The sequence below is a fragment of the Taurulus bubalis genome (assembly GCF_910589615.1).
Source record: "Taurulus bubalis genome assembly, chromosome: 18".
Classification (NCBI taxonomy): Eukaryota; Metazoa; Chordata; class Actinopteri; order Perciformes; family Cottidae; genus Taurulus; species Taurulus bubalis.
Genome location: NC_136606.1, coordinates 10,357,570 through 10,373,707, shown reverse-complemented (window position 1 = coordinate 10,373,707; position 16,138 = coordinate 10,357,570). Strand labels below are relative to the sequence as shown.

Below are 16,138 nucleotides of genomic sequence, written 5' to 3'. Positions count from 1 at the left end.
TTTCATTACCACGGAAGCTGCAGTTTTGTCGGTTCGTCAAACACCTTCGGCCTCACTTTAAATTGCGTCGAAGACCTGGAAACCAAAACCTTCTTGAGGAATCTGCTTTTCTGAAAAGCGCCGCTAGATGTCAGCGAGTCCTCGACAGTTATTTGTGAGTCTTGCCCGGACTAAACCATGTATTCTGGCAGAGGGGTGGATGCACTTTAATATGAGTGATATAAAAGTAAAACTACTTCAGTTGGATATATATTATTGTACATATAGTTACAATTGTTACATATAAACTATAGTGTATAATACAATTATATCAACATCATATTTGTGTAACATTTTGACAAACGTCCCTGCGATCCCACTTTGGTATATTGGTATCATTCACTGTCATGGCACCCTGACCAAGTGGACATTTAGCCCTGTTACGAGATCAAACTATTGGAGAAATATAACATTGATTCGCTCACTTTAGCAGAAATAAGGGTTTTAACGACTGAGTTGTTGTGTTTTGCTAAGATAATTCGTCATGGCGGGGAGCAGCACGGCTCAGAAAACATGGGAGCTATCTAACAGCATGCAGGAAGTTCAGAGCATAGACGAAATCTACAAATATGACAAAAAACAACAGCAAGAAATCCTCGCCGCTAAACCATGGACTAAGGAGTAAGTACAAAACAGTAATGTAATATTCAGTCTAAGAGAGTCTTGAGCTAAATATTCGCTGTCGTGTGCTGTGTCACGGTGGGTTTATTTTTTAGAAGAAACCCCCTCCATAGCTTAACGAACTAGCGTTGGCTTATTTATCAACAGCGATGCTGCTCGCGTTAACTGTGCGTGGCGTACACGTACACGCGTGTATTTACTCCTTAGTAGTGTCCCTAACATACACCGTGTGTGTATATTGAACGTGTGTCTTTCTTTGACCCGTAGTCATCACTATTTCAAGTATTGCAAGATCTCCGCCTTGGCCCTGTTGAAGATGGTGATGCACGCCAGGTCCGGAGGTAACCTGGAGGTTATGGGCCTCATGCTGGGGAAGGTGGACGGTGAGACCATGATCATCATGGACAGCTTCGCCTTGCCCGTGGAGGGAACAGAGACCCGAGTGAACGCCCAGGCTGCAGCGTATGAATACATGGCCGCCTACATTGAAAATGCCAAACAGGTCGGACACAGACTTTCATTATTGGGCAGCTCACAGACTTCATGATTGAGAGAGGAGGAGGAACCAAACTCTGCATACACACTGTGCAGTTCCATCATTTGGATTTATTGTTCATCACTTTCTGTAGATGTAATTTATTGCGACCATATTTTTATTTAGAGACATTTGTTAAAAAAAAAACTACTTTTGTTTGTAATGTGCACCCACATGAGTTTAGAAGTTGATACTCAGATGTGATGTGTTACTGTAGGATTGATGTTTGACACTATATATCAGATTATATCAATGTTGTCTAAAGTTACTACTATGGTAGCTATTGATTTATTATCCTTAGTTGTATTACGTTCTTAAAGGCACTGTTGCCTGAATATCTTATTTACCAAGACATACAACTGAAAAATTGACAAAGAATGTGACTGTCTGAAAATACATGTTGTTGAAAACTAAATAAAAAGTGAATTAAAAAAACTTCCAAAGCAATAAGCAGGAATACTGTATAGTAAGGCTTTAATTTGTTAACCAACATCTATCTCTCGTCCCTCAGGTTGGCCGGCTGGAGAATGCGATTGGCTGGTACCACAGTCACCCAGGCTACGGCTGCTGGCTTTCTGGCATAGATGTCAGCACTCAGATGCTCAACCAGCAGTTTCAGGAGCCTTTTGTGGCTGTTGTGGTAAGACTCTGGAAATAGTAATCATTTGTTTTAATTTCAACCCAAATGCTTAGTTTACTGTGATTTCTAATTGCATGGTATTCAGGGAAGTAAACCATTCCTCTCCAACGATGACAAAACAAGTTAATGTACATGTAACAGAGACAGGGGTGAGATTGTTGATGTATTGGTTGTAGGTTTTCCATGTAGTACTGATGAATGTTATGCTATTTCAACCACGTATGCCATTTGGTTGAGCGGTGCTTAAATGCCATGGGCGTCATGTAATTAAGTGTGTGTTTTCAGCACACCGACAGCCACAGTAAAATGCTCCTGGTGGCCGGATTTGAGTGTTCCCTGGAGGTTTGTGTGACCCCTGACTTTGTTTTCCTGTTCTACTGTATCTTGCCTCCTACAGATCGACCCCACTCGGACCATTTCAGCAGGGAAAGTCAACCTTGGCGCCTTCAGGACTTACCCAAAGGTAAAGCAAAGACTGTGTACAGAGGCAGTTCTCCTGAGACTGTAATTCTAATAGTAATAAAATAAGTTGCTATTAATGATTAATTTACATGTGTGTTTTGATCCATGTTTATCCTTTTACAATTTGTATTTCATTGTTGTATATTTGTTTTACTATATGAACTATAATTCATGATGTTGTAATTGCCTATCTATTGCATTTCTTGATTCCTTATTTGTGTAATAATTATCCAATTATAGTACAGAAAAGTGTTTTAGTTTGTTGGTAATTTTCAGTATTTACTCTTTGGATTTTCAGGGTTACAAACCTCCAGATGAGGGACCCTCAGAATACCAAACAATCCCCTTGAACAAGATTGAAGACTTTGGTGTTCACTGTAAACAGTAAGTATTGATGTATGTCAGTGTCTGTAATATAGCGATTTTACAGATATGTATGCTAAAACTACTTATAACATACATCATGGAAATTATATTTGTTAGTTTCTAAATTGATTGCAGTATTTTGTGTAGTGTATTCTTTACTATATGACTGTGTGTTGTACGTGGCTCATGTTTTTGCTTTGATTTGTTTTATTTAGGTACTACGCCTTGGAGGTAACTTACTTCAAGTCCTCCCTTGATAGAAAGCTTCTGGAACTCCTTTGGAACAAATATTGGGTCAATACCTTAAGTTCCTCAAGTCTCCTCACGGTATGTAGACAACTTCAAAAAACTAAATGACTGCTAATCGTTTGACATTTTGATTTATGGTTGATTATTACACTATAACTCATTGAGACATTCGGTCACCCGCTTGTGATGTCATGATTTATGGCTGCTTAGTAGGTAAGAGTCGCTGTTTGTTGATTTTAGTAATGCGCTTAATTTAAACTTTTTAACATAGGAGATAAATATTAAAGTTGGACCCAACTCCAGTGATTGAGATGCTGTCGTGGTTCACCATGGATTCCTCTGCTCCCCCCTCCAAGTTCATTCTAAAGATTGAAATCCCCTCATTATGGATGCAGTGACTCTGTTCCGAGCTTGACTAAACAGTCTAAATAGGCATCGGGCTTATCCAAACAGTATGCTCTTTGGCATTCTGGATGAAGATGAATTGACTAGATGTCAAGGACGAGCTGCTCCTTGGGTGACAGGCTTTGTCAGTTGCTACACTGTCACCCTAGTCAGGGGCCCCTGTGTCATTGTGTTTTAATTACCTTTTCCACTAAAAACACGGCCTCACCTTGAGCAAACTTTTCACTGACTTCTTTTCATTCACCACAACACACAAAGTGTTCCTTCAGCTTGTTAGACAGATTTGTTGCCATCCTGCAAAATTCTGTTTCTTTGTGTAAAGTCTGTTATCTACCTTTTGTTGGCAAATTGTGCATGAATTGGTTTGTTGGCTGGTCAGAACTCAGACTACACCACGGGCCAGGTGTTTGACCTGTCGGAGAAGCTGGAGCAGTCAGAGGCCCAGCTGGGCAGAGGCAGCTTCATGCTCGGGTTGGACACACATGACAGGAAGTCTGAGGACAAACTGGCCAAAGCAACACGAGATAGGTAAATCTTCCTCTTGGGGAAATGGCTGGAGGGGTTTAAATGTAAACTTCCTTAATTTAAGGAACTATAATTTCTGTGTTTCCCATTGCTTACTGTATATTATATATCCTAAAAAGAAAGTGATTGAGAGTATTACTTTTAACTCCTTTCATTATATTTTATTACTGTGTGATATATTTGCCAACTAAATTGGCTTGTTGATAATACATTCTTGTCCTTGTATTATGTTAACAATGTGTTGTTTTCACCCCATTTCCACCAAAAAAAAATTCATTAGGGCACTGAACAGAACAGTTGCTAATATATTGTTTTGTGTCAATTTAAAATTTAATTAAATTTAAAATTTATCAAATTCTTTGATTGAGGGTTACAACCAACATCATTTTTAGCACCGATTTGGAACTGCAGATTATTTGCTCAATTAATTGATTTAAAAGTTTTCCAAAAAGACAATTATCTTATTGTCTTATTTTATCTGACCGACTGTCCAAAACCCAAAGAGATTCAGTTGACAATTATATAAAAAAATATAAAGACTGATTCAAACAATTAACCAATTATCAAAATAGCTGCAAATTCATTTTCCGGCTGTCAATTAATTGACAAAGAATTCAACTAATTTCTTCATCTGTAATTTTTTTCAAAGTAGTGTGACTCAAAACGGAACAGGAAAAATATTAACCTGCAGCATTATTATATATTTTTAGTTTATAATAATGGATTGATTAAATATATTTATGATTCAAACCAACCAAAAGAACATCAAAGTTCAGCCTATTAATCTGTTTATTAATAGTAGTTACTGTAATATCTGTTACACAAATAGAGACATAGTACTACAAATGACCACAAACGACATCGTCACTAGTTATTGCCCATGATAGTCTTCTGATGGCAGTGTACGTGTTGCATATCTGTGTGTCGTGTCTGTTTTGCTTATGTAACTGAACTAATAACCATTTTTCATTCTGGTTTGTTTTAGCTGCAAGACAACCATAGAGGCAATTCATGGCCTGATGTCTCAAGTCATCAAGGACAAACTCTTCAATCAAATCAACACATCTGGCAATTAAACCGGAAATACGAACTGATTTTGATTTTACCTGGAAGTGTTTTCTTGTGCATGTCTAGAACCAATTTGTTTATGGTTTAACTTCTATGGGTAGAATCTTGGGGTTGCTTTTTTTTGTATTTCTTATTTTGTTCTAGAAGTAGTTCAGGGTTATACAGTCAAAAATAAAAAGTGCAACTGCTGCCTGTGGTTAATTCATACAGAAACAATTATATCATTTTATTTTACTCTATTATGCAACATCAAGCACATAGAAACATAAACACCTGGCCTGGTGTATAATACAAGGTGGACATTTGTTGTCACATATTCAGTCTTTTAGTAAATATAGTACAGTATTCTTAAGATGTGGGACTCTGACTACAGCATAGTTTTTTCCCTTCATGCCTTGGCTGTTACTAAAACATTGTTTGTGTGTACATGGGGCCTTTATTCTTCTGCAGCCCAACATTTGAACACACACACACACACACACACACCATGGTTGCATTTACCTCACAGCCTTACCTAGCACCAGTCAGTCATTCACGTGTAGCCTGTCACAGCATTACATAATGGAACAACAAACTCAAGCTTCTGCACAGACTCAAAGGGAATCGGCTGCAATGTGTGGGATGTCTCTGCGGAGTCACTCCCAGCACAGCTTGGCCCTCGGTGGTACACACTCCGGCATAGTGGCCACCGCGTTCAGGTTGTGGTGTGGCAGTGATGCAGCGCAGAAACAGAAGCCGTACACACTGGAGTCTATTCACCCAACGCGTCTGCTCTCCGTCGAAGCAGACACTCACCAAGTCTGCCTTTTTTTAAAGGCCGCCGCTTTGGCCTGGGTTTGTGTCATGTCTTTTTTTAACGGTATTGTAATGGCTAAATGTATATTTTTGATGTCATGTATCGCAGAGGAGAAAATCCCACTGGGGCTGTGGAGGTTTCTGTTTTTTCTCATGCACATGAGCTTTGGCACCACTTTCTATAATGATTTTCTTTTACCATTATTTGTGCCATGTCCTAAATTGGAGGGTGTTCGGTGTTGAGGTTTAGAAGAGGACATTTATTAGATTATATTTAATGTAATTTAGAAATGTGAAATAGTTGAATAGGTGCACACAGTCTACTGAATAGCTTGTATTTTTGCCAAATATTTAAATGTATTACATGGATGACTGTCACAGTGCTGAGAAAGTATTTAGAGTATGCACTCCTAAAATAGTTCCACCTAATGTTTGGTCTTCCATGGTGATTTAAGTATCAGTGAAACATATTGAACTCGTTGGACATGTAAATATTGTGATTATCACCAGATGGACATTTGTATGCATGACTAAAGGTGGAATAGGAAAATGTATGTAAATTCTAATCAAGTCAAATTGTGGGCAGCCAAAAATCCATTACTTGAGTATCTTACCTTACTCTTATAACATTTAGCAGTTTTCTAATTCCAAAGTATGTTCTCCATTAACATACAAATATATTTCACAGATTGCAGAGGAATGCCTTCTCCCTTGCTGTCCACACAAAAATGAAGGAGTGAACAACAACAATGACTGATATGAGAGCAGCAGATTGACAAGGCTCATGATTAATAGCTTTAGGTTGCTACAGTACTGAGGCCCTATAGATCTAATGACCACACTAAGATTTGGAGATGTTGTGTTTAGTTTGGCTCTCAGAGGAATTAACCCCACAAGCATGGCCCCTACCGTGTGTGAAGAAGCTGGAGGTGCTACATTTCCTCTCCGCCATGTGCTCCTGCATAAGTGGAGGCAAGCCACTCCCTTACAGGAAACCCAGGTCTTGACATGATATAGATTAACACTGCAGGGGTCACTGAGTGAAGGGGGCTGTGGCCCTGATTTGGTATGTGGTCTTGAAAGATAGCTTGGACAAATGTCATCTTAGCTGCAAAGTCAGAAAACATAAACAGCACACATTTCAGGAAACATTTAGTTCAGTGGATGTGATTTGTGTGTGATGAGGCCATAAATTACTTACTTACACTTTTAAAAACATTTTAAAATTCCAATTCTGATAATAAAGCATAATTTAGGTAGTCCCTCCCTTTTGTCAAAACGATGAATTGTATTTGCAACAATTATATTCATAATTAATAATTAAAATAATGTATGTTTAGCAACTAGAATTCTTCCCCTAGAGTTGTGATAACAGTTCTGGACTAAATACTGAACCGTCAGATGATGTGGTTTCCATGGCAACATATACCTTGTCCCAAACAAAACAGCCTCCCGGTTCATGTAACTTAAATAGCTAAGCTAACAACTAACGCTACAACTTAAAACAGTTTGGCGAGCTCGCATGTCCACATTTCCTGAAGACGTCGAGAGGTAGGAACGTTTAATTAACATTTGACACCTTTCCAACTTCAACCATGTTGGGTGTTGCGCTAAACTTGGTGAGAGAATACGGTTCGTGGTGGCTCCTAAACTAGCTATGAGTTAGCTATCGCTATCTAGTTAGCCTACGTCATCAGGGCCCATGTTTAACTAGCTAACACCCTACGGACTTCTTGTTCTGGGTCTCCCTCCCCGTCCCCTTCGTTCACTGGCTGTTTGCATTCCCTCTCGTGTCTCTTTCCTGTCCCTCCCCTCGGACGCACTCCACCCGGACAGCCAGTACGAGTGTCGCACTTTTTTTTAAATTTTTGACAATGATAAAGTGCTGCCCCCGAGTCCCCGGAGAGGAGAGTCTGTATGAGTTCAGCTAGCCGTTAGCTTCTGTTCAGCTGCGGATCGATCAGTGCCTCTTGTCTCCTGTGACCTCGGCCTCACGCCTTGAGATCAAGTGTAAAAAATACCTGCTGTCACACCTCAGCCTTCCTCTACCTTTCTCTATTTTAGCTCCACACACTCAACGCAGTGCAATTAGCAGGTGAGGAGAGGCCACGTATAATAATGCCTATTTTCTAAGTAAAATCAAATTGCAAATTGTCATATCTCAATGTCAGGTCAAGCTAATAAACAAGCCCCTTGGGTACTGAATGAAGCTCTGCTTAGTCTGCCAGGGGGATTCTAATCACAGTATGAATTGAGTGCTCACCCAACCTTTGGCCTCTGAGCAAGTTTCCTGGAGAATAGTGATAGTGATGTTTTTTCCCCCATCAATTATCCCTAATTGTGAATTGACAATTAGGTTTTAGGCCATTTAAGGTTTTGTATGGGGGTTAATTTGTCATTTGGGACTACAAATGCTGAAGTAAAGTGGCATTATTACATTGTTTTTCTGAGGAACATTTGTTTGCCTGCTAAGGTCCTTTTCTGTCATTTGTCCTCCCAAACAGACAGTTCTAGCCACTGCTGTGGGCTGAATGCTTGGCTGAGGCTGAAAAGGATCCTCTCTAAAGCCCTGAGCCACCATGGTACGCCTGACCATAGATCTGATTGCTAAATCTAGAAACCACTTCAAAAAGAAAAGGGGCCTCTCTTTCCCAGAGTACCTCAAGACACTCACTCACCTCCACTTTTTCAGCAAGAGCATTGAAGACATTGTGAGTAGCCAGTATCAACGCTGACATATTAATTCTGTGCTGTTCATCTTATGTGCCTCACTTTTAACTTCTACTTTCAGGGGGATCTCTCCATGTGTAGAAACCTCACCGTTCTTTACCTGTACGATAATCAGATCACACACATTTGCAACCTTGGCTTTGCCTCCAACCTCACCCATCTTTATATGCAGAACAATAACATCACTCATATAGATAATCTCTCCAATCTGCAGAAGCTCTCCAAACTGTGAGTAAAGAATTTAAACCGGTTGTTGCCCTGTGCTGTGGTAAAGTCAAAGGTGTGTCTGAACATGTGTGTGGTTTTCCTGCTCTGTAGGTATCTGGGTGGAAACAGGATTGCTGTAGTAGAGGGCTTAGAGACCCTCTGTGAGCTCAAAGAGCTTCATCTGGAGAATCAGAGGCTGGCACCAGGGGAAAAGTTGCTCCTTGACCCCATGACGCTCCTCTCACTGGCTGTATGACCTATTTTTACACTGTTTAGTACAGATATAGTATGTGGAAAAAGGAAGATGTGTGGATCTTCCTTTTCCCCCGCAGAATAATTGGGATATCTTTATTGAACACTTTATATTTTAAGTAATCAAAAGGTTCAGAGGATAGCCTAATTTCCTCTTTTCATACACAAGGTTATGCACGGTGTATCGCCCTGGTAGGTTATCACATCGAGCTTAGATCTCAGATTTCTCCGAGGCCAGTAATCCATGTAAAAGCAGTAATGTGCTGGGTTTGATGATGTCAAAGAGACCTCTGTTGCTCTCTCTGGTCTGACAAATCAGTTAGGTCTGTTTACTTTGTTTACTGCCCAGGCCATGGATAAACACACCAAAAGTCTCTGCTTGTTTGTTTGGATAATTAAAGAAATTGCTGAGCAAATTTAAAGAGTTCCAGTATAAATGTATGTATGTATAAATGTGTCGTTATAGAACTTCAAACTAAGATGAATATTGAACAACAGCACTATCTACAGTCTGATGTGGACGTGATTCTAATAGTGCAGGTATACAGAGAACACATGTAAATGCTTAATTCAAATGGATCACAGGCAAAGAAAGAGGAAAATACTGTAAAGTGTACATTTATTTTGTAATATAAATAATTTGTATTTGACTAAGTTACCTTTTTGGTTTAACATTTGGCTTAGGCTTAGGGCTCACTGTGTAATATGTATGTAAGATTCTGTATTAACTGTAAAATGAACTCTTCTCTCTTCGTGAACCTGAATGGTTGCACAGGAATCTCTTTGTGTCCTGAATATCAATAACAACAACATTGATGACATCAGGGACCTGACAGTGCTGAAGGAACTCCGGCATTTCTCTGCTGCTGACAATACATTGTACAATATGGAGGTAAATATAGCTTATTTTTTCTCTTACTTAACTAATAATGTCTGTGGAACCAATTCAAGACTTTTTCTCCAGTGAAGTAGAAAGTGACTGCATGTGATGCACAGTCAAAGTAAATAGTACTACAGCACAGCAACTATGCATGTTAAGGTGTATTAAAGTCAGCATACCGGCTATTAGTTGATCGGGTCAACATTAACATTGTTCCGTAGATTTCTGCAGTGATGTGTGAAATGATATGGAGAACAGGGTTCTAAAGAACCAAATCCTGCAAATCCCGCCATAGGTTCCCAGTCTCCATGACTCTTTCAGAGTCAGAATTATTCAACAAATCAGCGAGCCATCCCCCTGAGACTTTTCTCGCTGACAGCTTTAAACAAGCACGAGTTTCTCTCTTTCCTTGGGAGGCTGATTTTTCCTCTCTGCTTTAGAATCCTCTATGTGATACCTTAACCCAGCAGTCCTTTACTTCATGGCAGTCATCGGAGGCAGAGATAGGATTTAGCCTCACTGACCTTCATTTTCTGCTATTTCACTGAAAAGGTTGATAACTTAATTTAAAAGGAGTTCATTCTTCTTTCTTAGTGCCATTAAACACTATGATGACACATCAAGAGCACTTTAGAATTGACTACATTGCTGAGGCTACTTTTTCAACAGGAAAGATTTTCTTTTGAGAACGTTAATGCAGGTAATTGCTGTACACGTGTCATTTTTTATCAGATATCTCCTATAATTTATACAACCCGTCTGCAACTATTGATCCTGCAAAGACAGCCCTCCGAAGGATCAATCCCTTCTTCTGTGGCGTTTGCTCAGAATCCAGAGGAAACGGTATGGATTTTTAAAATAGATTATGACAGGCAGTCAGCTATGGGTGACAAATGGGGAGCATCTTCAGAGACCGTGAGCTGTGTGCAGGGCAGAGAGGACAGGGGAATCGAAGCCCTGGTCAAATGCAGGTTCATAACTGGCCCATCATTAGTCCAGGCAAGAGAGCCGGCCGAACGAAGTGAGTATCCAGCCTTCGCTGTTCTCCACGCCCCCGCGCGAGGGGCAATTTGGCGCTGGGCTGCTCTTCAGTGACGGCCTTCTGAGTGACGGCCCTGACACGATCATTTATCAAAGCCTGGGAGCGCTCGGTGCTCAGGGGTCCCCTCTGAACTGATTGCGGCGAGAGCTGGAAAAGTGGAAGCGCTTTGGCCAAGACAGGAAGGCAATGAACAATCAGAGCGTGTCCAGAGAGTATTCATATTTCCAGGCTTGGATTAATGTGCCTTTAGATAAACATACAACTGCAGGCAACTCGCTGGAGGAGCCCGCCTCACACCGCCCCAAGAGAAAACTTGTAGTTACATGACACCGGCGACACTGTTTATTAAAATAGACGGATGTGTTGTTTATGAACTTTCCATTGGCCCTTGTACTCCACATTACTATTCACCGATACCGAGTCTTTCAAAGTTTTCCTAATTTTTAAATTGTTCAAAATTATTTGCTGGAAAAAGGAAAACCGTGCACAGATTTCAGTTTAAATAATTTGAACATTAGTGATTATAAAAATGCATGACATTAGTTTAAAAAACAAAAAGGTTGTCCATGTGTAGTTACTGAGCAGCTGTTGAGACACACTGGTGCCATTTGAGCCATTAGTTGTTAATGAAAACACAACATAGTATAGGTGAAGTTTCTCTTCTTGTGTATTTTCAGGAGTTAGAGGATGTGTTCAGCCACTGGCCTCAGTTGCTTCAAATGGATTTGGGTGGAAATCCTGTGTGTAAAAAAGATAAGTACAGAGACCACGTAATAACCGCGGTCCATAGCCTGAGTGAGTTGTTATTCATTTTCCTTCTCAATGGCATCCTAATATGAAAATGCACTTTATTTCTTTGTCTTGCCCAGGGTAATAATTAAGAGACCACTTAATGATAGTAGAAATACTGTATACACCGTTCACTTTTACATTTTGAACGAAATGTTTGTTTGTTGAATCTATTTCTTTATTTTTCTAGAGGTTCTGGATGGCAAGGAAATTAATGATTTAACCAGACAGTTCCTTATTAACTGGAAAGCATCCAAAGAGGCCAAGATGAAGAACAACAACAAACATTTGATGATGGGATCGTTAACAAGTATGTCACTAAATTATGTTATTTTCAATTTACTGTTACATCTTTGCCCATATAACCAAAATGACCTGATGTTTCTGTTGTTTTCACGTCTGTCATTCTTTACTTTATTGGACTGGGTCGGGTTTTACGCATCTGAATTTGTGTGACTTGTGCGTATGCGTGTGTTGTGTTCTCCTGAGACTTTGTCTGCATTCCAGATGACTTTAACGCTTGTCAGGGTGGACATCCTGGCTCCATCTACAGCAACGCCGGCCTGCAGAGATGGAAGCAGCAGCCTCTCAGGTCCAGAATCACACAGATCTCAGTTAGCATTTAGAAGTGCACAAGTGTCTCACTCCATTTCATTACTTACTAAATTATTCAACTGTGGATATTAAATTAGCAGCGTTAACCAGCTGTCATACAGAATTTGTGTGCTTCATGATGAAATGTACAAATTACAAATGATGACTGCTAATAGGTTTGAACTCATCTCACATCCTGATCCACCTTACAATTCTTCCCAAATTCAAGAAGAAATGTTTTTTAGATTGGTGTAATTATTTTGCCCGATCACTTATTTTAGTTTCCCTCATGTTCTCTTTATTAGCCGTGTTGTCAGTCTCAATGCAATATTCACTACATTTTAGGCCACAAAGTAATAGTCAAAGAAATCTTCTGATGATATGACAATGTTTTTTTTTCCTCTCAGAAATCAAACGGCACTAAAATTATAGATTCCTACGAGCGGACATCTTATTCATGTGGCTGCCTCATCGCCCGTCTGCAGCCATGTGGATGCCTAAGACAAACCTACCAGTCCACTAAAATCTCCACCTCCTCCACACATGCAGGACGAACCCTCGCTATTGCCGAGTTTAAGCACCTTAGTATGATAGCTGCGGATATTTCATACTTGTACATTTATGAGGACAGAGAAGAGTCACGGTTACTCGCTGATGATGTCGATAGCTGCAGGAATTTATCCTTAACCTATAGTGGATTATAGGGGTTTAAAAATGTTACTTTTTTACAACAAATGTTTTCATTGTATCTGTCTCTTATATATATATATATTTCTATAAATGAATAGGCTGGAAATAATATGTTAGTGTTAGAAATGAATTACGAAATTAAAGAGTAAAACAATGAATAATGGTTTGTGCACATTTATATTCCTCACTCTCACAGCTGGTTTATTTCTAATTACCTTTTGGTGTTCTGAGGATATAAATAATCTACCAACCATACTAGTCAGTGCTACATTTTCTGTGGCGTGTGTCATTTTTCTTCTGCATGCATTCCGACAAATAAGTGATGCAGGAGATGCAGAGTGGCACAATCTAAATGATCCCTCTGCCCTGCCACGGCTTTACAATTATCTAAAGCTAACAGTATATGCTTCTATTCAAACAATTGTGATAAATGACTTGTTCCTCTTTTATGGCAAATACAGTAACACTACGGATGTATTAATTATCATGGCTGTTACTAAATGTTTCAGTGAGGAAACCACGTTTGTAACCCCTGAAAGATGCGGGGTTATTAGGGAAACAAGCTTACTTAACCTTCTTTTCCTTTTCCTTATAATGAGTGGCCCGCAGCAATACTGTTACTCCATCCTTACAAAAACAATGTTTATTAAGAACAGTCCGAGGATGTGCATATTATGAATAATTCCTTTCATTAATTTGCCGACATCTCCGTTTGGAGCCTTGCAAATCAGAGTGATTAATTTCTGAGTCTCACAAGAATTTCCTCGATGCCTGCCTGTTGATTGCATTGCTGGACTTTATTTATTAGCTGTTCCATTGAGCTTGCAATTCTAGACAGCCTGGCAATTAGTCAAATGTTTTACATATCAGCTTACACTTGTCAGCCTTTCTTCATGGTGTATTGCAAACAGCGTTTTGAAAGAGTAACCTTTATTTCTGACCTTGACGATCAGCTTTTTGAGGTCATTTTGACTTTCTTCCCGTTGCCACTTTATGATAGGCTTATAAAGAAAATACAGTGTCAGGTTCGCAGCCAATTAGAGTGCGATATGGCAGAGCGCATATCGGGGTTCAAGGGGAAGAGAGTCCTGCCTCTGGCGTTGAAAACGAGCCTCTGCTGCGCTCAGACAGAAATAAGTGAGGAAAGGGAAAGAGCCGTCTTCACTACGAGGGAGTGTTATGAGGCGAGTGATTAATTACGTCGGAGTTTTTGGGGCTTCGTCTAGCCAATAAATGAACGACGAGTGAGACTTTTACGCACACAGGTGAAGTGTTGGATGAGGACTGCTGCGCATCTTTTTCTGCAGACGCACCACTTCATCAGGATAACTTGAGGAACACGTTCTCTATCTCATCGAAGCCCTCTTTGGATTGCCTTCATGTCGTTTTTAAAACAGCGCCTTTGAAAGATACCAAAGGTAAAACTTCATATCAACTGTTTAAACATGTCTGGCATGCATGACTTCTATTTGCACTGCAAGTTACCGAATGAGCACAAATTCATGCGTCTTTCGTGCAACTTTGCGCAGCTGCGTCCTGTCATTTGGCTTTTTCACGTTGTTTATGAGGATGAGTTCAAGAATATCGTGTTTGTTGAAGGTGAAGGGACATGACTTAGGACTTGACAACAGACATTAAGTTATGAATTAAGTTATGGTTTAATAAATAAATGCAAAAGCAATAACTTAACTTAGAAGCAAGCAACGGATGAATACTGTACAGACGACAATAATAATAATAATAATAATAATAATAATTCATAATAATAATGTGTTTTTTTTCGATTATAACTTGCAGGTTAACCAACTAAAAGTGACTTCTTTATCCCTCTGATGTAATTCTTCAGGTCTAGAAGTGCAGCCCGATGGCTGGAAGACAGACGCTCCGAGTGGACAGCGGCAGCTGCTCCCGGGCGGCGGCGGGTGACAGCCCCGCGTCCAGTCCGAGCTCCAGTCCGGACGGCCCGCGTCGGGACCTCCAGGCCGGCGGGCTCGGCGGCAGAGGACGCCCGGCAGCAGCGAACGCCGCGCGGGAGAGGAGCCGAGTGCAGACCCTGAGAACCGCGTTCCTGGAGCTACAAAGGACTTTGCCGTCCGTGCCGCCGGACACCAAGCTGTCCAAACTCGACGTGTTGATACTGGCCACCACCTATATTGCCCACTTGACTCGAACACTGCAAGAAGAAGGAGCGGAGGAGGGAGAGAACAAAAAAAAGACAGATGCGTTGCACTCTTTGAAAGGTGATGGCTACCTGCACCCAGTGAAGGTCAGTAATCATAATAATAATAATAATAATAATAATAATAATAATAATAACAATAATAACAATAATAATACTAATAATGTTGTAGGTGAATCTGTTATTGTTGTCAATTGCGATTTAAGTATTTTCTAATTAAATTGTTTTGTTTCTGGACGAACATTCTCACTGCTACAATGCAAAATATTAAAGGTTACCGAGTTGATGCAACACATTTTCAAAGGAGGCAACATCATCCTCTCCATTCTCAACTTTTAATTGTAGAGGTTGATTTAGGCCTATTAACAAATGTAACGTCTTTACAGAAATGGCCCATGCGATCCAGGCTGTACGTCGGAGCCAGCGGACAGTTCCTCAACACCACGAAGCCTTCAGAGTCAGAGAATCAAGGCCCATCATCGTCCACCTCACACAATAGGCTTAAATAATGTGTATGAAACCATTTCATATTGGCACGAGTCCATGCTGTTTACTCTGTCAGCAGAATATGCATTATGAGTATAGATCGGGTTTTACTTCCACTAAAGCCCTGTACCACGAGGAAGACATTGTAAATTAATTTATTACGTGAATTTATTGTATAAATTTTGAGAAAGCACACATTATGTTTCTCTGTTGTTATTTTGACTAATCCTGTTTGGCCTGCATTGTGCAGTTCCGCACATGTCCCAGGTATGATATTTGTAGAAATTCCACGGGGTTTGAGCCCGTCATGCTTGAGGTGTGCACTTTCAGTTGAAACATTTGCACTAAATGCATGCGTGAATAACTTAACATCTGTCATGTGAAGTGGTCTGTCAGAGAGTCAACAATGGAGGCTCTCCGTCTCGTGTTCCTTCTTATTTTTGCATGCATGGTTGTAAATGTGTTTGTGAATAAATGACCTAAGTGAAAGACGACAAGTTTGTTAAGGTGTTGCCGAAAATGGCTTGTGTCATTAAGGAAATAGGAATATATATATATATATATATATATATATATATATATAT

General features: G+C 40.0%; 3 protein-coding genes across 3 annotated transcripts; all 3 read left to right on the top strand.

Moving 5' to 3' along the window:
- The first annotated feature begins 411 nt into the window (after positions 1 to 411).
- cops5 (COP9 signalosome subunit 5) lies at positions 412 to 5,099 on the top strand. Its single transcript, XM_079234456.1, has 8 exons — positions 412 to 660; positions 928 to 1,162; positions 1,707 to 1,835; positions 2,233 to 2,298; positions 2,596 to 2,681; positions 2,879 to 2,990; positions 3,697 to 3,845; positions 4,828 to 5,099. The coding sequence occupies exons 1-8, from the start codon at positions 524 to 526 to the stop codon at positions 4,916 to 4,918; spliced, it is 1,005 nt and encodes a 334-aa protein (XP_079090582.1). The 5' UTR covers positions 412 to 523; the 3' UTR covers positions 4,919 to 5,099.
- Positions 5,100 to 8,284: 3,185 nt separating this feature from the next.
- Positions 8,285 to 12,751, top strand: ppp1r42 (protein phosphatase 1, regulatory subunit 42; the record flags this gene model as incomplete). Its single annotated transcript, XM_079234431.1, has 8 exons — positions 8,285 to 8,416; positions 8,497 to 8,663; positions 8,754 to 8,892; positions 9,670 to 9,786; positions 11,494 to 11,611; positions 11,796 to 11,915; positions 12,113 to 12,197; positions 12,607 to 12,751. The coding sequence occupies 8 exons, from the start codon at positions 8,285 to 8,287 to the stop codon at positions 12,629 to 12,631; spliced, it is 903 nt and encodes a 300-aa protein (XP_079090557.1). The 3' UTR covers positions 12,632 to 12,751.
- Positions 12,752 to 14,753: 2,002 nt separating this feature from the next.
- Positions 14,754 to 15,870, top strand: tcf24 (transcription factor 24; the record flags this gene model as incomplete). Its single annotated transcript, XM_079234573.1, has 2 exons — positions 14,754 to 15,155; positions 15,455 to 15,870. The coding sequence occupies 2 exons, from the start codon at positions 14,754 to 14,756 to the stop codon at positions 15,575 to 15,577; spliced, it is 525 nt and encodes a 174-aa protein (XP_079090699.1). The 3' UTR covers positions 15,578 to 15,870.
- Positions 15,871 to 16,138: the final 268 nt, after the last annotated feature.

Bases quoted from the DNA above. Each gene is read 5' to 3' on its own strand.
- cops5 (XM_079234456.1), top strand. From the start codon at position 524: ATGGCGGGGAGCAGCACGGCTCAGAAAACATGGGAGCTATCTAACAGC. The intron at 1,163-1,706 runs GTCGGACACAGA...CTCGTCCCTCAG, and splicing joins ACATTGAAAATGCCAAACAG to GTTGGCCGGCTGGAGAATGC. The intron at 2,682-2,878 runs GTAAGTATTGAT...TGTTTTATTTAG, and splicing joins TTTGGTGTTCACTGTAAACA to GTACTACGCCTTGGAGGTAA.